At 47.4% G+C, this 21,056-nt stretch overlaps 2 protein-coding genes across 2 annotated transcripts; one reads left to right on the forward strand and one right to left on the reverse strand.

Annotated features, from left to right (window-relative positions):
• Positions 1-447: 447 nt before the first annotated feature.
• LOC128708383 (programmed cell death protein 4) lies at positions 448-5,344 on the forward strand. The gene is made up of 4 exons (XM_053803363.1): positions 448-1,180; positions 1,268-1,650; positions 1,738-1,991; positions 5,272-5,344. The coding sequence occupies exons 1-4, from the start codon at positions 448-450 to the stop codon at positions 5,342-5,344; spliced, it is 1,443 nt and encodes a 480-aa protein (XP_053659338.1).
• Positions 5,345-10,094: 4,750 nt separating this feature from the next.
• On the reverse strand, positions 10,095-17,094 carry LOC128714622 (cytosolic purine 5'-nucleotidase). The gene is made up of 5 exons (XM_053809499.1): positions 16,871-17,094; positions 11,808-12,095; positions 11,450-11,723; positions 10,396-11,379; positions 10,095-10,304 (listed from the first exon to the last, which is right to left on the reverse strand). Exons 1-5 carry the CDS (start codon positions 17,092-17,094, stop codon positions 10,095-10,097), a joined length of 1,980 nt encoding a protein of 659 aa, XP_053665474.1.
• Between the last annotated feature and the right edge of the window lie 3,962 nt (positions 17,095-21,056).

Here is a 21,056-nt window from a genome sequence, read left to right on the forward strand (position 1 = left end):
TTTTGTTTTGCTTCCCCGGTCGCTCGCATATCACAACACGATCAACAGACGCAGCGAACACCAAAAACTTCATCCGAGCCACGGTGAGAAGAAGAAGTACACACCGTCGCCTGCACGCGTTCCATTTGTTCCCTTCGTATCAACCAGAGCACATTATTACTAAAACGCACACACCAAACCTCTCTCAATCAGCGAGCGCAGACATTTTGTGGTTGAAAAACAAAACGACCAAAGTTGGTACAGCTAAGGCAAAGGCGTTGTGCCTGGCGAACTAAGTGCGAGCTGCTTGTGCGGTAAAAAGGGTAACAGGTAAGTACGCGATTGTTTTTTTTGTCTCTTCGTTGTTTTGAATAGTGTTATTGAGTTTTTTTTTGGTTTTCTTGTTTTTTTTTGTTTTGTTTTTTATTTTCTTGGTACACGCCATTTTACGCCATCGTGCGCTGCAGGATGGATCTCGCAAGCGAGAGTGTGTTGTTTATGGACAAAGACAAGCAAAATGGTGCTGCCGACCATCATGGGCGCAACGGTACCGCACCGGGTGGTGAAGGTAGCGGTCCCGGTTCCCCGAACAGCGGTGAAGGTTCCAGCAAGGGTACCGATGGGATGGAATTGATGAAGAAACCGATCGGCTTGCTCGACGATAAGCTGAAGAAGCGCGTGCGTAAGATGTCGCGCTCGAACAGCAAGGACGGTGTGCTGGGAGTGGCCGGTACGCCGAACTTTGTGTCACCGCACCGGAAGTGGAAGAACAGTCGCCGGTCCCGAAACGGTTACGGGCGGGGCCTGCCGAAGAAGGGTGGCGCCGGCCGGAAGGGTGTGTGGGGTAAGCCGGGATCGGAGGTGTATGATGAGCTGGACGAGGATCCGAACGATCCGAACTTTGACATCGACGCGTACAACAGCACGCACAACGTGGAGCTGAAGGAAATTGTGCCGCAGCTGACCGAGGCGGAGGTCGTGAAGAAGCTGGAAGCGATCATACTCGAGTACTTCGAGCACGGTGACACACACGAGGTGGCGGACGCGCTGGACGATCTGCTGCAGCCGGGCATGAAGCCGCTGGTGACAAAAACCGTTGTTGCCGTCGCATTCGAACACAAGCAGTCGCAGCGCGAGCTAACGTCGGTGCTGATTTCCGATCTGTATGGGCGCATCGTGACACGTGATGACATCTGTGCCGGTAAGCTTACCCGTGCTGTAGCATGCATCGTTGTTCCTAATTGATTATGTTTTTTTTTTCTTTTGACCACCGCGCTCCATACAAAAGGGTTCGATTTGTTGCTGCTAAACATGGCCGATATTATGTTGGACACACCGGATGCGCCCCATCTGCTGGGCAACTTTATTGCGCGTGCGGTCGCCGACGATTGCATTCCGCCGAAATACGCTTACCAGTCGGATCGGGAGGATCTGGATCAAAATGCACAGTCGGCGCTGGTGCGCGCAACCACACTGCTTTCGATGCACGACGGTTGGGGCCAGCTCGACAACGTCTGGGGTGTCGGTGGTGCCCTACGTCCGGTGCAGACCATCACCCAGCAGATGTCGTATCTGCTGCAGGAGTACTTGTGTTCACGCGATCTCAGCGAAGCCCAGCGCTCCATCAAGGAGCTGGAGGTGCCGCATTTCCACCATGAACTGATTTACGAGGTAATAATGCCTGTGCGGTGTGTGTATGCATACGGTAGCATCGAGGTCTAACTCGCCATCTCTGTTGGTCCTCACCTCGTCTTACAGGCAATCATAATGACACTGGAAGCGTTCAACGAGTCCACCGAGGTGGCCATTTGCGATCTGTTCCGTACACTCGACAGTACCTGCATTGTGACGCCGGAGCAGATGGAGCAAGGGTTCCGGCGCGTCTACGAGGACATGACTGACATCGTTCTCGACATCCCGCTCGCTTACTCGATCCTGGATCGCTTCATGCAGCACTGCCAGCGGGCTGGTTCGTTCCTCAGCGAAGCACTCATCAAAGATATTCCCACCCGGTAAGTGATAAAATCCGCCTCTTAAACCCATTCTCTGCTCGCCACCAACACACTTGGGTTGGTCTACGTGCCGTTTTCCATGTTTCTCCCGGAAATACACGGTCTGGTTTCGTCAACGCATGTTCCGAAACTTTCCGTTTATTTCAACATACCTTCATTCCTATGTTGTGTGGAGGAAGACAGAGAGCAAAGATATGTTGTTTGCCGCTGTTCGCTGCAGGGAAAATGAGAGTGACGAAGATGGGAAGATTACAACGATAGATTGCGGCTAGAAAACGAAATCGAAAGCAAATTTGTTTAACCTTCGCAGCCGCCGGATACAAACCCGCCACGGGATATGAAATGTTGCGCATGTATTGGTACACACGCATTCGCCATGATGTAACAGGCCGCCTTTTATACCTCTTTCTATCTCTCTCTCTTTGTGCCTCTCAGTGCGCTGCTTCTCGCTCACGCACACGCTCACGGATCGAACTGGCGCTTGGAAAAAAAGTGTTAGCGATGTTGTTTTTATGTGCCTTTGCGGGAGATTCGTCTTTTGCGTCGCAATTTGAACTTCACCATGCACACACACACACAAACACCACGGCACACTGTCGCCTTTCGGTAACCCACAAAACACACGTACACACGCGTACCCACGTGTATTATACGATGGTGCGAGCTGGAGAATTTTGGTTGCTGGTCCCAGCACGGGTTTTGGCCGCAAATGTACCGGTTATTTTCGATCTCCTTGTGTTTTTTGCTCTTCTATACCCCTTCTGCTATCCCGTTTCCCCCGTATGCACGGTCCCCAGGTGTTTGCTATGTTTTTGTTTTGATCGCCGTACAAGGTTACCACCGGAAGTTTTATCGCCTCAACCCACCCAACCATAATCGGGTGGGGTGAGAGGAAAAACATAGCACTTTTCTCAAATGCTGTACTGCGACGCAATTCTGTTGTTATTGATGGGGCCACGGTGTGTGCTCTTTGTTTTCGTTGGGTTGGCCTTGAATTGAGCCCGCAAACAGGCACCGTGCCAACCACAGCAACACTACCCGGCGGAGAGTGGCGACCGAAACGACGATGGACGAATATTAGGACCAATGAAGCATAGCTAAATTTCAGCTACGTTGTGTGAGACAATGTGTTTTTTAATGGTAAAATTTCACAATGTTAGCAGTCGGTAGGGCATTTGAAGTAGTTTTCTACATTCTAAAACGTTTATCAATCAACCTACTATTGCGACAAACATGAACATGATCTTTCTCTGGTCATTCAATAGTTAATAGTCAGTTCATAGTTAGTCAGTCGACAGTTCAGGCAGAAAACACTTATATGTCCAGTATTGTGGTTATGTTAAAGTAATAGTAAAAGTTTGTTTATCGTGCAATAGTAATGCGACAATATGCGATACTTGATTGCTGATGTTTGAGATTTTTGCGTACATAATCGATACCAAATAGAACATGGAATTTAATACTCGTGAGAGCAAGAAGAGTAGAGTACCATATTGCATATGGACAAAATACCTTCGGGACACACCTTAAAATACGGTCTTGAACATCTTTGCCACGGTGCCGATATTACTCAATCTCGAAGAAAATTATTTCAAATTACTCTCATAACACTGTGCAGTTATCAATTTGTTGTTGATAACACTGCTCTGTTGCCCACCCAGTCACAGCATATGGCCCTGAGCGGACGAGAGTGTTTGAAACACGGCGCAAAACCAAAACAACACTGTGCCCAGCGCTGTTCGTCAAACATGCTTTCCACACATACATAAGTTCCCATGTTTACCTGCCCACCGGTAAAGGGATGTGTATCACGGTGGGCGTTAATGCTAGCGTTAACGAATTAGTTTGCTAGTAAGCTTTGACATAAACTGGCAATAACTTCTTATTGTATAATATTATCAGGGAGACACATTGCAGCGATAAAATAATAATTCACCCCCCTATTTTCTTTACATAATATAGCTCTCTCACCCACGTCCAACAAATGTACAAAAACATATCGTTCGGGGCTTGGCGTTGAATGGTGTAGGTAAGCCGGCTCGCTTCTGGCCTAGTGTTGGTTTCGGTTGGACGCGAGTTTAACGTTCGCGGTATGCAGTGACCTGCGCAGTCGCGCTTCTATTTGTTTCCCCGGTATTTTGAACCCCCAGTTGCGTAGTATTGGTGTTGTTATTGTTATTAATCTATAAAGTCTTCACTGGGCCATGCTGCAACGAAAACAAACTGCGTACGTGCGTGAAAACATGGCTCTCGGTGTTAACAACAGAAATAATACTTTACTATTTGTTAAAATTTCAAAACGAATGGATGGCAAAATGCTGTTTGTTTATGTTCTGTGTCATGGAAGTTACTTGCCTAAAGTAATGGTATAACACCTTGCTCTCAGTGCAGATTTAATAAGGAAATATCAATGAACAAGTGTGTCAATATAAACATTTATATATAAATTTTCAAATCAAATACTATATATAGTATATAAAAGAAAAGTTATCAACAAAAACAACACACTATTACAATGTGCCCTATAGCGGGCGGGTCATCCCTTAAAAGGCGAGGCGTATTTTCTCGGTTGCGCGCGCCTAATGCTTCGTCGGTTTTCAAGGTCAGCCTGTCCTTGGAAATATTAGCTCCTTTATCCCTCCGTTATTCGCCCGCAGTTACGGAATTACATGCCGAGTGAAGGAAAACAAACAAATAATTGTATACCGGTAAAAGGGTGTTTGCACACACACACACACACGCGTGGGGTTGTATGAAGCGATGCAAGTAACATAACAACACGCTAGGGACCGACTGTTGAGCTCCGAGAAATCGACATTTGCTTATTTGGTCCGATGGAAGTGTTTGTAAAAGCGGCACACAGCGGCGTTGTTGTGGCGTTGCGTTATTGCACTTGATGCTTCGCTATCCGCAATACTGGTCGAATTTTGCATCGGACGTGAGAGGGGAAACCGGTTTTTTATGATATTGATGCTTTTGGGGTGTCAAAGGTGCACGATGTAATAATATGGAGGCGAGAGCATATGTGCTCCTCATTGCTTGCCCTTCTGCCAGTGGATTGATTGGGTCTTCTAATGATTTACGCTGTCCCGTATCTGTAAACTATAAACTTGTGTGTATTAAAACATAAAATATTCATATTTTATTGCATATTTTATCGTTGATGCGTAGTTAAAGTTTAAAATTTGTCTCTATAATAAAAATTACTTTACCACACATAATGCAAAGCACGTAGGACTAATCAATTTTCTTTCTCTCTTTCTCTCCTTTTCCATTCCAGGGGACGCAAACGTTTCGTGTCCGAGGGTGATGGTGGCATGATCAAACAGATCAATTTCCACCGTGATTTGTAAAATGTTTCCCTCCATCTCTCTCGCTCCAATTACCCAACACTCTCAGGCGCCATCCACCCCCTACCCGTGGGTCACTTTGGAATGGTTGAATTAACGGATGAAAGCAACGTGAAGGAACGCGAGAATGATACGGAAAATCTTAAGGCACGGTGTGGGGGCAGGAGGAGGGGGCAAGGTTGGGAAAGCAAGAGTGTGTTTTGTGAGGACGAGAGAACTATTACTAAAGGTTTTTTTTTTTGGAGGCACGCGCGAAAAGGCTGAGGAAGGAAAAGGTTTTTGCAAGAAAAACAAAAAGCGAACAGCAAGGAGAGGAACAATTAGTTCGCCAATCACACACGGAAAGGTTTTTGCGCGTCAAATGTGTGCTCCTCAGTGGGAGTGCCACTATTTCCTGTTTTATTCATTTTCATTCTATTATTTTCCTTATTGTGCGGTAAAATGTACCTCTAACGAAAACAAACAACAGCATCAGGGCTAAATTTAAACCTTATCCATGAATTTAATCACAAACAAACAAACAAACTTACTGGTATATACTGTAAACGTATTTGCGCTAGGCTTTTTTGCGTCAGGGAAGGATCATGTGCGCCGGATTAGGTTGCGACTTAGCAGGCCCCCCCCCCGCCATTAAAGATTAGCTACAGTGAGCAATTGTGAAGGGTATGAACATGTACGAATAGCGCGGAATAGATTAATTTTCAATACCCCAGTGCAGGGAATAATCAAGCAATCAACAGGTTGCTAATGGTCCCTTATTTCTCTCTAGCGCTACCAAACATTGTTTCCTAACCCGACCTATGGTCCGTGCGCTGAAAACCCTTTTTCTTATCTCGTTTCGGGGTGGAAAAAAGAGAAAAAAAAACATTTCAGGGAGCGACCGCCTTAATTTATGCAACCGGAGCGGTTTTTTTTTTGAAATTGGAAGGTGGAAGAAACGAAAAGGCAAAAGCGGCGCGACATAATTATTGTAAACTTCGGAATAAAACGCAAAGCAACTTAATGTAATGCAGCAAATGAACTGGATGAACAACACCCACACACCATGATGAAACCCATCTTCCACGATGCTTACCTTGAGGCCCCAGTCCCAAGCAACAGGACCTTAGTGGGACCATCGCATTAGCGCCATCCTATTTCCTATACTTGCCACACACTCACACACATATTGCACGTAGCAGGGGAACGTGCGTGAAAGGCAAAAGTTTGGTAAAACTCATTTGCATTTAATCGTTCGGAGCAAGTTTTGCTTTTATAATATGTAAACACGATACACAAAAGAAAAGAAAGAGAGATAGAGAGTGAGGGTCAGGGACAGAGAGATTTCCTTTAACACTAGAACTACCAAGCGTTTTTCATTGATGGTTACTTTATAAGCAATTTCGATGTCTTGAATTATGATTTAATACGTTTTTGAGTTCGTACATACAGAAAAGATATGTAAAAATCATGCATCAGCTGTGGTAGAATTGTTTTACCCCAAAAATTTATGTATTAAAGATGGAGCGTTCCAATCAAAATGACTGGTCCGGTAGTTCTAGTGTTAAAAAGGATAGTAAAATATCTTATGTTTTCGGTTTTTCTTTACGTTTTAGAGAAATATTCACGCGTGTTCCTTTAACAGCCAGTCAGTCAGGGATAGGATGAATAGGCAGGCGAAAACATCGCAATTGATATCGTATATGGATAGCATCATAAGACTTCAAACGCTCCGTTTTAGACACACAACGGGCATGATGCACACCGGCAAACATCTCCCAATCGAACAATTCTTTAAACAAAAAAAACAGTTCAGTTGCGTGTAAGGGCAAAGGAGCCTTCGGATGGTGTCGTGTCGCTTTACGCACTGGTATCGGTAATAATTAATCCATTCTTGTTCTGTGTAACGGCCATAATTGTTTTTAAGACGCAACTTGATTACGAAGTACGATGCTAACGCAATGAAGCCTCTTGTCGGGGCCAAAACTTGCAAACAACCGCGTGAAGGGCTTTCCATTCTACACCTACCGGTCGGTGTTGTTTTCAATCATTATGAGATTTCATTTCCCTTTTTTCTTTCGTAGTATTTTGTATATTTGACGTTGTGAGTGGGGAAAGCTGAAGCGAACAACATTGATCCAGTGAGGGAGGCATTTACTAGACAGGCAACGAGATTGGATGAAGAAATGTCGCATAATTTTGCTGGGTTGAAAAGCGAACGTAAGGGGATTGATTAACTTTGTTAACAATGTTTGATGCGAATGGCAGAAGCAAAGGTGTGCAGCTGTTGAAATGTTATGTGTGGGCACGTATGCATACAGATAACTTTTTCTTTCACCTATATTGTGGACTTTAACACTAGAACTACCAAGCGTTTGAAGCGTTAACTTTACGTTTGATGGTCATACGTGTTTGAGTTTATACTACAGAAAAGGCACGCAACAGCTAGGGTAGAATAGTTTTACCCCAAAATTTAATGTAACTAAAATGAATCGTTCCAGTCAAAAGGACTGGTCCGGTAGTTCTAGTGTTAAAACCAAAAGCTTATCTGTAATTCGATGACGAGAAGGTATGTCCTTTTTGAAAACAAACAAAAAAAAAAGAGAGAGAAAAAGCATTATAAAAGCTTTTCAACCCATCCATCCCTTTCTCTTCTCCCACCCCCCCTCCTACACACTTTCCCTGTTTATCTTCATTCGCACATCGGTGGCCGCATGATGGCAAAGAAAAATGTAAACGGAACGGAATGGAGAGCAACAGCTTACTAAATAACATAAACAAAAACAACCCACAAATCTATTAAGTATGATACGAAAGTTAATAAAGGGAACGTTTCTCTTTTCTTAGACGGTAAGCGAAGAAATCGAAATAAAGCAAAACAAAAAAGTATATATGAAACACAGTAATTGATGATGAGATTTACGCGAGAAAAGGGACAACAGACAAAGACGTGAGAAAACAAATTGCGGAAAAGTGAAAGAAAACGAGAAAAGAGTATGTTTCAACGACGTTTTTATTACATTCTTTTTGTTTGTTATTACTTTACTTGCTTAACTTTTCCCCCACCCACACATTACTGGTGGGGTGAAAACAGGTAATGCGGAAATGCAAACTAAACTAGATCTCCCGGACAATGTGTAACCCGAAGGGTGTGCATTACGGAGGGTATTATATGAACAAAACATACCCCACCCTGCGTTCGCGCCCTGTAAGCAAAAAAAAAAAACTAACCAGAGGAAAACCAAGTGGATTTGTTATTACATTGTTTTGTTATGTTGGTTTGTTTCGTAACGAATCGTGGGTTAATGTGTGATAGCTAAAAAGCGGACCGCGTCGTGCGGTAGAGTTTTTGTTTTAAAGCAACAACGGAGAAAACTCACTCTAATGCACACACACACACACACACGCAAACATCTCTAAAAGAACGCGTTCAGTGTTTGATCCATGGGGCAACAATGGCGCACAATATTATTTTTATCTAACATTTTTTTTATCGTGTGTTTTTTTGTTTTGTTAAGAGATTCGTTGCCTGGTTCGCTATTACTAGGTGTAGCGCGTTTGTAATTTGAAGGAGTTACACTGTTGTGTGCGTGTGTGCCGTTTCGGGGTGCCCTATTGCTAATCTACCCTATAGCTGCGGGACCACGGACGAAGAAGGAAAGCTCAAAACCTCTCCAACACTACAGAATGAAGCGCATTTTACACGTCATACGCTGTGCGTTGTTACATGTCAAACAGAGACCCAGCATAGCCGCTGAAAGTGACTGTAAGGTAAAACATCAAGAGCCACGGGAGCCTTTGATTTTGAGCGACTGAGCGAAGCTTGAGACTAAGTTTCATCGCTCGTAACACCGCAGCCTATACGGGTAAATAACCATTTTCTGCTTTGTACGAACCACACGCATCTCTTCGTCTTCCGTTTTCGGTATTCACCGCTAGCCAGTAAATTTGCTACCTTTAGCTCCCTGTAACGTACGTGAAAAATTTGTTAACCGCTCCTATATCATAATAACGCCGCAACAAGCCCAACACTCCGTCTAGGGTGTGGTTGGTTTCAAGGAAAGCTAACTCTAAAACAAACGCCCTTATCTCGATTTTAAGTGTTAAATATGTTCAGTAGTTTCCCCTAGTAGGCAACGACTCCTACAAAGCCTCAAAGCCAACCTCAATGTTATATCATGGGGAGGGTAATAATGATGTAAACGCTTCCCCTTGTTGGGACCGGTAGATAAACGGATTATAGAGTCCGGATCGGCAATCTAAAAAAAAAGGAAATCGGTTAGAAGCAAATGGATGTTTCAATCAGGTCATATCGTTCATACCTCATACAAATAAATTAAGCTGGCGCTATCTGTTCCAGGACCATGGTGGAAGGAAAGGATATCGGGAAGGTATAGTGAATTCGGGATTGGTGGAGGGGAAATTCCAGCTGCAGCTGGTTTTGTGCTGTAGACTTTTCTGCCTGGGGGCGGCGCCGGCCTTCACACGACAGGACCGGTGTCCAAAACCCCCTTCAGATTCAATCCTCCGTAGCATGGACTGATTGTCAAGCTACGTGGTAAAATCAAGTCTAGGAAGCCATGCATGACCTAGAAGGTCGTTACGCCAGCAAGAAGAGAGAGACCATTTCGCTTGACCCCTTCAATGGTGACTTGTGTGAATAACGTAAAGTATTTGGAACGGGACAGGGGGTTTGGAAGAAAAAAATCCAGCGAAGCAATTGGTGGAGGTGGAGCAATCGCGTAGGGAGTTGGAGAGTACGGGGTGGGTGTGATTATGATTGCGTGGTGGACACTTCACCGGGCGTATGGCCATCGACCGCTTTGGTGCGCTTCTGATCATCGCTGTCCTCGTCCGAATAGTCCTCGTCGTGCGTGTGCGTGACGGAGCGTGGCGTTTCGGGACGTGTGTGCGGTACCGACACGCTCAGTTCCGACCCGGTCGCGGACGGTAGCGAAGAAGGTTGCGGCGTACCAGGCAGCAGCTGTGTGGCAGAGTAAAGAGCAACCATTAGTCAATGCGCGTTACAGAGCGGAAGCGTGCGTGGGGGGCCACTAAGATTAAATTTCCCCTACCCGGCCCAGCTCCTTGGAATCATCGCCCTGCGGATCGCGAGCGTCACCCTCGGTCTCCTCCTCGTCATCCAGCTCGTGCGGTGCGGGTGCCACCGGTGCCGCCTGCTCGGTGCGTGGCGGTCTGGTACGCTGAATCATCGGCGTGTCGAGCGTGAACCGCTGCTCGTGCGCAACGGTCGACTCGTGCGGTAGCAGCATGGCGGGCGCCCGGAACATGTACGAGAACGGGTAGTACATCAGGTTGAGTATGGTGGCCGCGTACAGGTCCGCGTACCGCACCACCTGCCCGGCGAAGAACGTCTGCCGGGAGCCGGAACGGAACAGCGAACCCATCATACCGTACGCCAGATCCATCTTGTGCGTCACGTCCCGTATTGCGGTGCGCACCGACCGAATGTCCGGCTTTTCCTTCGCGCTCGAATCGAGGTTCTTGTACAGATCGCCGAGCCGCACGTCCAGCTGCTGCAGCTGCGCAAACAGCTGACACTTGTCCGTCCAGACGTGCAGCTCCTGTACCAGCTCCGGCACGATCAGGAACGTGCGCCAGCCCCGGATCTTTTTGCTCTTCAGAATGTCGCCGAAGATGTGGTCGCCGATGTACAGCACGTCCTTGCCCTTCGCCCCGATCAGCTTGGTGAACACATCGCACGAACCGCCGGAGTACACCTGGTTCGCCTGCAGCGGACCCATGTGGGTGCCGACCTTCAGTGCCCCGGTGCTGGTGTCGACCTGACGCAGTATGGTGCCCTCGCCGAAGAACAGTGGTTTGCGGGCGTCCACCACGATCGTGTCGAAGTACGTCTTCCAATCGCGGTGCGGTTCGTCCGGTTTGCCACCGTGCGGGAAGTCGAACAGGAACGTCATGATGCGATCGGTGAACGTGTAGTCGCTGTTCGTCAGCAGGAAGAGCTTCGCACCCGACTCGCGTATGCGCGACAGCACCATCGGCAGCCGCTCGTCCTTCTTCACGTACTCGTCGAGGTTCTGCAATGGAATGAATGCGGTTACTATACGATCAAGCGGCCGGTCTACCGACTCCACGGATGTGCCTTACCTCGAGCGTTTTCTTCTTCAGATCGCCGTAGATATGCACCCAGTCGACGGCACCGCGCACATCCTGGAAGATCGACTTGAACGACATGAACAGCTCACCGTACTTCACGCCAGTGCGATCGACCTGCTCCGCGTACTGCGGCGAGTGTGTGAAGAAGTCCACCAGACACGCGAGCAGATACGTCTCCGGCAGGTTGAACAGCGTGTTCAGCACGTACACGCGGCTCTCGTCCAGCTGCAGGAACTTGTTCGGGTACAGCTCGTACACCTGGTGGCTGGCACGTATTGGGGAACGGAACGTTAACGTTAATCAAGGATCCAACGATTTCCACCAAGGAGTCACCCTGCCGGATACTTACTGCTTGAGGAACTCGAAGCCGTGGACGCACACGAGTATGTTGCCGTACGCGTCGACCTTCAGCAGGTTCCCGTACAGCGAGTCGAACCAGAGACCGCGCACCGGGAACGAGGGGTCGTACTCGAACTGGCGTATTTCCGCCGGATAGCCAAGGTTCACCAGCCGCTCCTTCACCAGATCGAACCCGAGCTGTTCGTACTGCGGTGACTTGTACTCCGCGATCGTGTAGTCCATATCGAAGCCGTAGAACTTGATGTTCTCCAGGTGCATCGATCGATTGACGAAGATTCTGCGGGATGGAGATGGTAGGATAATGGGACGTGTGTTCAAGCCCGCTTGGACCATCGCACCAGTCACGGTCACCGTTGATTGATGGCAAATTGTGCCCAATTTATCGCTACGGTTAATGCAACCGTCGATTGGATTAAGGGCGGACAGAGCGAATCTATCACGTTGGCGACGGTAATTGGTGCCGGTCTGCAGATACTAGACGTAGTAACCCGTGGGATTGTAGCGTAACGGTCTTGTCGCTAGAGCGGCGCGAGCCGTCATCTCGCGTTGCCATGCGCCACTTACTTTGCGCGGTGGCGAACGGTACAGAGACTGCCCGGTAGCGTCGAGTGGTCGCACAGATCATCCTCCGAACTGGATGAGTGGCTGGAGGAGCACGACAAGTCACAGCCGTACGGCATCGTTGCCTTACGCACACCAAAAACACACAATGTCCGAGCTTGGCTTGGGCTGGAAGCTGGAAGGTATAGCACACAGCAATCGACCGCCGTCTCGCTGGGAGTTGCTAGACCTCTACCGAGCACCTAACCCACTCGAATGGTCTGTGTAAAATCGCGTGAATTGGCCGCGCACAGTGTTCCCACATGTGTTAACCCTTCGGTGCGTGGCCAATGCGAGCGGCGCGCAACAATAACAGCAACGCAACGGTCCAAAGACTTGGGATGATGAAAGTGTGCCGACAACGCGCTACAACACACAGTGGATAAAACCAATTTCCAGACCGGCTTGGTCTAGGGGCGGAAGCGATGGCAAGGGTCAGCCAGTGGTCGCAATTTATGGAATGTCAACTGCGCGCGTGATTCACTCCGACGGTGGAGTGGGTCTTGCTGCCCTGAACTTGCAAGCATGATTTCACGCCCGAAACGGGTTTTTTTTTCCATTGCAAACCGACCGTGAAGGTGTTGGAGTGGGGCCAAACAAATTGAGCGACCCACCGCGGATTGCATCCTTTTTGGAAACCCACGCCCCTCGCGAAAAGCTAATTAAAACCGGACCTCGCTCCATAATGCGTTGTGTGAATTCTGTGCTAGCGCGGCTCAAATTGCTCTGTTGCAGAAGAAGGTGTTAACCAGATGGTGGGAGATTCGATCAAATGTTCAATTCCCCAACGCCCGAAAATATTGACATTTATCGAGCGGGATTAAATCATCCAATCATCCTGTCGCGTCGATCTTCATGATCAACTAGCCAAAAAACTGGCCGCTCTATCTGCCCATATGCATGAGGTTTTATCTATACGATCTAATAATACTCCCCGGTGGTACAAGCAAGTAAACGGAGGTATGCTAAGTACGGGATGCGTCAAATATCAAATAATTATTTTTAGTCATTCAGCAATCACTAATCGGAGGTATCTGTGGCGGGTTCCGATTTGGCAGCCGAGGAACAACCGAAGTCAGTAATGATAGTTTCTTGGACACATGTCTGCCGAAGCGACAGTAGTTGCTAAAGCGAAACAAACAATTGAATATTAATAGCGTCACCAGGGCCTGATGATGACGTTGCGATGTCCATGTTTTAGTTTTCAGCTCTGTATGCCCAAATCTACCAGTTCCTGTTTACAGCTAGGGCTGGACTAAACCTGGAACTCACTAAAGAGGAATTCCAGTACTTCCAGCGAGTTGGTAGATAATCTGTGCAATGTCCGCTTGCTTCCCTACACCGTTCCAGATACAGACAGACTTCTTGAGAGTTCCAATAAAGTATCTACTTCTATAGATCGCCCTAAGAATGAATCTTGAAGATTACTCGCTCCAAATGTCCCTGATTACTGACGTAAACGATCTAGCAAGACATCCGGTATTCTGAGGTTTGAAGAGTTGTTAATTCGTAGGTGCTTCGGCGAATCTGGCAGTTCCCTCGGAGTGGTGCCTTCTACCTGTGCAGACTTCTCTGACAAGGAAATGGGTTGTCAATGAAGATTCTCTACTCTGACAATCCGGAAGAGCCAATCCCCCTATATACGATTCCTATCAGATGCAGTCAAGTCTCCCTGAGGTAATATCTTTCAAAGATAGCAAGTCTCTCTAATATGCATATTTTTGATAATTCCTTAATTTTCAATACATTTTATGTCTCTCAAAGTCTCAAAGAGACTTTTGATCCTATTGATAAATGCAGTGAGATATACGATTCCCATTAGGTTCGTATGTCAAGTCTCCCTGAGGTAGTATCTCTCAAAGATAGCAAGTCTCTCTAATATGCATATTTTTGATAATTCCTTAATTTTCAATACATTTTATGTCTCTCAAAGTCTCAAAGAGACTTTTGATCCTATTGATAAATGCAGTGAGATATACGATTCCCATTAGGTTCGTATGTCAAGTCTCCCTGAGGTAGTATCTCTCAAAGATAGCAAGTCTCTCTAGGGTGAACATTTTTGACAGTTCCTTGTTTATCAATACAAAAGAGAGACTTGAGACATAAAACAGAGAGATATAAATTTCTCTCAAGGCTGCAAAATCTCCCTAACATGGCATTCTTTAAGCTCCACATGTTTGTACACCAATGTCTCTCTAAGATAGCCGTGTTTTGGAGTTTTCTAATGACAGTTCGTGATGGGTGCGTTTACAGAGTATGGTTGAAGTCTTTTGCCATGCATAAATAGTATACCATCCAAGTGTTCTTGTTTCCCAAAGCTGCAAGTCTCTTTAAGATAGCGGTCCCTTCAGCTTGCAGGTTAGAGAGACTTGACTGTATATGAAATCTTTCAAAACAGACAAGAGATCTCGCTTCACATGTAGTCTAAGCCTAACCAACTTCAAACATCAAACAATCAGCTATATTGTTGTACGTCATCCTGTACAGGATATCTTCGAATGATTGCAGTTAATGTTGGTAGGTTTCGGGCAACTTGGCGTGCGGACATCAACAACTCGGAGTATCGGAGTTACAAAACAAACCTAGACGTCAGCTACCACAGAGGAAGCTGTCTGCCACATGGGCGTTGTGTGAATGCCCGCAAAGACGATGTTATGCTTGCAGCAGCTCGCGGTTTTGTTTTGCTTTCCTGCCGTGCTGCCGCCGTTGCCGTACGACAACAACCGTACAGCAGCATCAAAACAACATCAAAACGGACACGCTGTGTAGCAACAGGGTCGCCGTTTACAACGCTGCCGCCGGGGCCGGATCTCGTCCAAAGGGGCGAACACACCGAGCGGTCGGGTGTTGTCGTCCGCTTGCTGCTTTGTTTTCGAATTCAAAAAAACAAAAACTGCTAGAAATGGTGCAGGAAGGCGGATCGTGTAGACATCATTCCATAACACGCAGAGGAGCCAGCGGAGGCCGTGTCTTATCTGGCGCGATGCGGTGTTCGCTTCATGGCGCGTAATTCAGCAGATTCCCGATCGGATTACCATTCGAAAAGGGGCAAGCTGGAGTCCAGCCAGCCTGGTTGGAGTTGGTTGGCATGCCACTAGCGAGGAGTTATGGGCAGGTTCAGCGTACAGGGCAAACGGGTTTTTGTTTTGTTTGTTTGCATCAGACAAATTGGAAAATTATTCAGTTCGGTCCAGTTCGGTAGAAGGGACGGCAAGAGGATCTTCAATTACCGTGTCCCTTTATTCCATTTTCTTGGAGAGACGTTGTCTAGAATGCACTTTTATGGGAAAGGAGCATTGAGAGGTCAGCCCAAGAGCCCAACGCGCAGCAGGTGGATAGGGGATGGGAAGATTCAGCCGGGGGAGGTTAATTAAGAAATCGCTGCCGATCAGGACAGGCGTTATCAACACATCTGATACGACCATAGCGCCTAAGCGATGGCCGTTACCTAAGGGATGGTGGGACGGTTGTGTCGGCCCGCAATCACATCAACAATCCGTGGTTATTATCCATCCATTCCAAACACACACACACACATTGTGCATAGATTCCACTTTCCATTTCACCTTCGGGTGTTCCGGCGAAGTGGGCGATGGATTTTCATTTTTCGGTACCGCACTGGTTCGATTCGGAGTTGAGAGGTGAGCTCATTTGCATATAGAGTGAGTTGATCCAAAAAAAAAACCCCCCCCCCCCCCCCCCCCCCCGCGTGACACGTGAAGGACCTCCGGCAACCGAAATACGTTTGATTGCCGCCTGCACTGCGAGCTGCAGATATTTGCCCACGTACCCGCACGTGCACCGCTGGCCCCGTATGGTCCCACCCGGTATCAGTGACACATCTGTTTGTCGACGAAGCTACATTAGCACCGGGTTTTGCAGGGCGGCAATAAAACTATCCAACCCGTTACGTGCGGCATATCGGCAAATAATTATAAAAAGCAAGGGTTTCGAAACGACCAAATCGGTGGGAGCCCTATCACCGGGAGATGACGGCACTGTAATTACCGAGAAGTTCGCTGGGGTTAAGCGCGTGCCCCACGACGAGCGGCTAATCGCGCCATAAACCGTCCCGCGGGGCATGTGGCCGTTGGCACTCGTGGAGAACACACTATCGGTTTTATGTCCGAGTGGAATTTTCGTAATCGAGTTGCGCCCCAACGCAAGTGGAACCTAAAAAAGGCATAGATTTTTAACTCTTCTGCTAGCAAAACCCTCCTCCCCCCACCCCTCCTCCCCCCAGTATATCAGCACTGGGCACAGCGAAGGTCAATAGGGCAAGGTTATGCGCGAGTGGTCGTCGGGTGCCTTTGCACGATGGGGGTAGAAGATTCACTGTCCGAAACTCGATGAAACGCCGTACGCTTCGAGCACTGCGAGTTCTCCGGAAGTTTGATTGAAATGACCCCCCTATCCTTCCCTTCTGCCTGCTTAAAGTACACCGCAACATACCTGTGACTAATCTCACGCTTGTAGCCGTAGGCAGGTTCCCGCAATACGGTCCGCTGCTCGGTACCGCTTCCGGTCGGGCGTGATTGATTGATGGGCGTACGGGCGCCGCTGGAGCTGGCGGACCGCGACCCGCCCGAGTTGGCCCGCTGGCGCAGTTCGGCCGCGGTCGCCGGCGCCAGATGGGGCAACTTTGACTCGAACTCATCCTGCGATATGTCCGGCATGGTGGGTGGTGCACGGTTTTGGGCTTTTTTGGGACGCAAGATGAGCGGGACTAGTGTTCAACAACGGTCAGATTTCACATGCGCGAGGGCTAAGACGTTTTTTTTTTTTGCGGCAACTCCGACACAAAAACAGAACGCGGCACAAATTGTCGATTTAAACACGTATTTCAGATGGCTGAACAGTTGGGGGTGGGGGGGGAGGTATTGCGGTGCAGTTTGCGCAGATAAGAGCATGCAGACGCGTGCTACTCTTCACAACAGTTGAGTTGACACTGAGAGCGTACGCATTCCACCATCCTCGAGCTGTCGCTAGTGGTGGTAGTACGGCTGTTGGCTTTAGCGAAAGAGAAGGAGGCGGATTAATAGAGAGGGAAGAGGAGCGATCACGATAACCAAAAGAGAGAGAGAGAGAGAGAGCGAGAGAGAGAGGTGATGATAGCGGGCAAATGCAATTGAAAAGTGCCGTTTGACGATCATGATGACACACACGTCAAACTACACGCTTATCTCCCCATCTACCAAACTGCCCGTCGATCGCGATCTTGACAGCGCCATCGGAGAGTAATCTCCACACAGGAACGCACGTAATCAAACACCGGAATGTCCGCCTAGCGACGGAGGGGTAGGCGTGCAAAATCGCACCGTTCGTACAGTGTCTGGAACGCTCCGTTCCAAAAGCAGGCAGGCATAACAGCGACGTAGCGGTTGTGAATCATAACATATGGATAGACCGTACGAAGCGCACTAACGCGCTGCGCGTTTCCCAGGCCCCGAAGGCATTCACCGCGCTAGGTAGGCACACACTTTCCCTTGCAACACTTGCGCCTGACGGTGCGCGTGTGCGAGGCATGTGTTCGGTCACCAGCACTGCCAGCCCGCGGCTGTGTATGTACGGCACAGGTAGTTGTGCGGGGACGGGACGTCTTCTTTCTTTTGAAGGCTAAAACCTCGCATCTGTTGCATCGGCGTCGTACAGTGAATCGGTGCGATTTAGTGTAACGCGGATTACTGATAAGGGGGTTCGCCATTGGGAAACTGAGTGTACATCACAGATGCAGCGGAAATGTATCTCCAGCTGATCGGATATACTTGTCCCTCCCAACAAAAAAAGTGACGATCATGGTGATTTATATTTCCTAACCTTGGTGTAAGACACTTGATTTTAATTCCATCTCCAATATACCACTAGCGCGTTGTGGAGTGCTTTAGGTCACTTTCAAACTTTATGGGTACAGTGTTGAAATCCATACCGGAGATCTTATCGACAACCAGGAACCTTATCGTCGTTTGGTCAACTTCCACTTGCTATCGTGAGTCAAAAATTTGGACGACTTCAACAAGCCATGAGCAGTGTAAACAACGCGTTTACAGATTAGCCGTGGCTGTACGGGATGCCGCTGAGGCGGACGGTGACGGAGATTTCGCATATCAGCACCACCAACGTGACGTCACGCTGGTGTGTCCGGTGCAGTTGCTACCGTCTGTCAACTTTGCAACTGGTTATCGTTGCACGCGATTCACACATACAGCCTTGTCGGCCGTTGGTTGCCTATCAATCTTGCTGATTGATAGATCCACCGGACACTGGAAGTAATCGTAATCTCCCAAAAGATGATTAGCCCTGGTTCTTCAATATCATTGGAAAAGTTAGTCCGATCTAATGAACTTTCTTGGTGAATTCTTTGGTCTATCTGATGCGACATTATCGAATAAAATGGATTGTTTTGAGCTCCATCATTCACAGATATCTGTCAATCTTTAAGTTGTTTTATCTGTCAACTTAAATTGAGGACATTCATGTCCGGAAATCATCCAAATGTTGCTTGTTAATTCCACAAATGTTTACCAAACTTTGGAGTTTATTGCTACAATTTTACAGCAAAACCAATAGGGATTTTCAACAACAAAATTGTTTGCGATAAGCCGCCATTGAGCTGTTCGATACACAAGTGGTGTTGCGGGTGTTTGTTTTATCCTTATCTGCTGCGTCGAATGGTGCTGTGAACTGCAGCATATGTTTGCTTTTTAAAATGCGTTTATACTCTAGCGCTAGCTAATAGGCTGCGGTGAATGTTGATGATGACGAGGGAGGGTAAAAGAGATAAAGAGAGAGAGAGAGCGAGCAGAGCAAACTGTATCACAATCAATAAATTGCATTGCTTCGGACGCTGTTGTCACCTGTGGGAAATGTCGCCGCGGTGCATTGGTCGAAGCGTCACACAAAGACCGTCGCAATGCATTTGCCGGACAAAGTGCGCCGTTTGTTTTTTTTTTTTTCGTTCGAATCGCAAAATTTCGAAGCAGTTGCGGGCGAAAGAAAAGAAAAAAAAAACAAACAAACAGAAGAACGGAACGAAGCAAACAAGTGTTCCATGTTGCGTGTGGCACGAGCAACGCTTCCGCGGTGTTGCGCGATTGGAACTGGGGCACGCGACACACGGTGCGCCATTTGTGAGATTTGTAATGTTTTGCCAAGAGTTTTTTTCTGAAGCAAACGAAATAAATGCACCAGATCACGAGGAAACGCTGCTGAGTGGTCCAATGGTGGTTCAACAACCATCGAAGCATGAGGGTTAAATAGTTTTTTTGTTTGTAAAATGAGAAGCAAAAGCGAGAGCAACAGAACCGATTCGGGCCGGCAAACCAATATGTAACGGTAGCTAAGGGATGCTGCGCGTATATTTTTGTGAAGGTCACACCACTATCAGTATCCGAGACGCAGGGTCAGGTTGGTGATAAGCTGGTGGCCTCCTTATTGTGGCTTGTGGCGATTTAGCACAGTGATTATGGTGCTTCAGCTCGATCGGTTGGTATGCGTCCCAACAAATATTCCGTCGTGCGTTAAATACATCAAGGATGCTGCTTAGTAAGTCCTTGTCTACCAAAGGACAACACAATTTGCGTACTTGCTTTGCTCGTTTGCGGTTGAGTAATAACAATTCCAATACTTTATTATTGTATGAACTTATCAACTTCTCAACGAGAACGTCTCGACCAACATTACAGCTGTTTCATGATATGGTTTAACGCATTCAATCACAACAGATGAGGTTGTAACACTTTGTATCAAATGCTGTTCTACCGTTCTACGCGTATACCAATTGGAAATTGCATTCTATTTACGATTCGGTATTTGCACTTGAATATGATTGAGCAAACGATTTCATTCCTCCTACTAAAAGCACAGCAAATGTGCGAAACGTTGGCAACGAAACCCCACACGGAGACACACCCACGCACGTGCCAGCATAGTGCATTATCTCTCCAATCGACCGTGTTTCCCAAGTGTTTCCTGCCGCAACCCATTTTGTCTTGCGCGATGTGTATATCCGCTCGGTTACCGGTTTATAGCATCAACCCCACCCGGCCGTTCACTGTGACGGACCTGGGCGTATCTTTCGATCACGTACCGGTGGGAAATTTGGGAAAACCATCCCGTGCCGTTCTCGGGCCAGCAAAAAAAAAGGATACAAACGCGATTTTTTTTCTCTCGTGTGCCTTCCGTTCAAAAGAGTTTTGCTTCTTCGGGGATACAAAATCACGCCACGAACGTGATCCGGTCAGATTCGTTTGCCGCTTTGTATGGGGCACGGCGTATGCGTTCATCTATCATCAGCAGAACGGACACCTGTACCGGATTCGGGTTCGGGGGTTTGATGTAAAATATGAATGTAAAAATTAACATCATAATTCGAAGAGAAGTGGTGCTAGTTGAACTAGACCATCAACCCGGCGAGGTGGTTTTGTATTTAAAAAAATTCAGTCTTATTTTGGTTGTTGCTTAACTTACCTGTGTTCGGCTTTACGGTAGTATTTTTTAACATGACCTTCGCCCGGGGCCATACTGCTGGTGGGGAAGGTCTGTGGTGACGGTAGCTCCGATATTGGATAGTACATTTTCTGTGTGTTTGTGTGTTTTTTTTTGTAACTTATTAACAATATCCGTTTGGATCGTTTAGCTG

The sequence above is a fragment of the Anopheles marshallii genome, chromosome X (assembly GCF_943734725.1).
Source record: "Anopheles marshallii chromosome X, idAnoMarsDA_429_01, whole genome shotgun sequence".
Lineage (NCBI taxonomy): Eukaryota > Metazoa > Arthropoda > Insecta > Diptera > Culicidae > Anopheles > Anopheles marshallii.

Excerpts from the sequence above, each read along its gene's own strand:
- LOC128708383 (XM_053803363.1), top strand. The coding sequence starts at position 448 with ATGGATCTCGCAAGCGAGAGTGTGTTGTTTATGGACAAAGACAAGCAA. Across the intron at positions 1,651-1,737 it reads ACCATGAACTGATTTACGAG|GCAATCATAATGACACTGGA; the intron begins GTAATAATGCCT and ends CTCGTCTTACAG. Across the intron at positions 1,992-5,271 it reads ATCAAAGATATTCCCACCCG|GGGACGCAAACGTTTCGTGT; the intron begins GTAAGTGATAAA and ends TTTCCATTCCAG.
- LOC128714622 (XM_053809499.1), bottom strand. The coding sequence starts at position 17,094 with ATGCCGGACATATCGCAGGATGAGTTCGAGTCAAAGTTGCCCCATCTG. Across the intron at positions 11,380-11,449 it reads TGAAGAAGAAAACGCTCGAG|AACCTCGACGAGTACGTGAA; the intron begins GTAAGGCACATC and ends ATTCCATTGCAG. Across the intron at positions 10,305-10,395 it reads ATTCCAAGGAGCTGGGCCGG|CTGCTGCCTGGTACGCCGCA; the intron begins GTAGGGGAAATT and ends TCTGCCACACAG.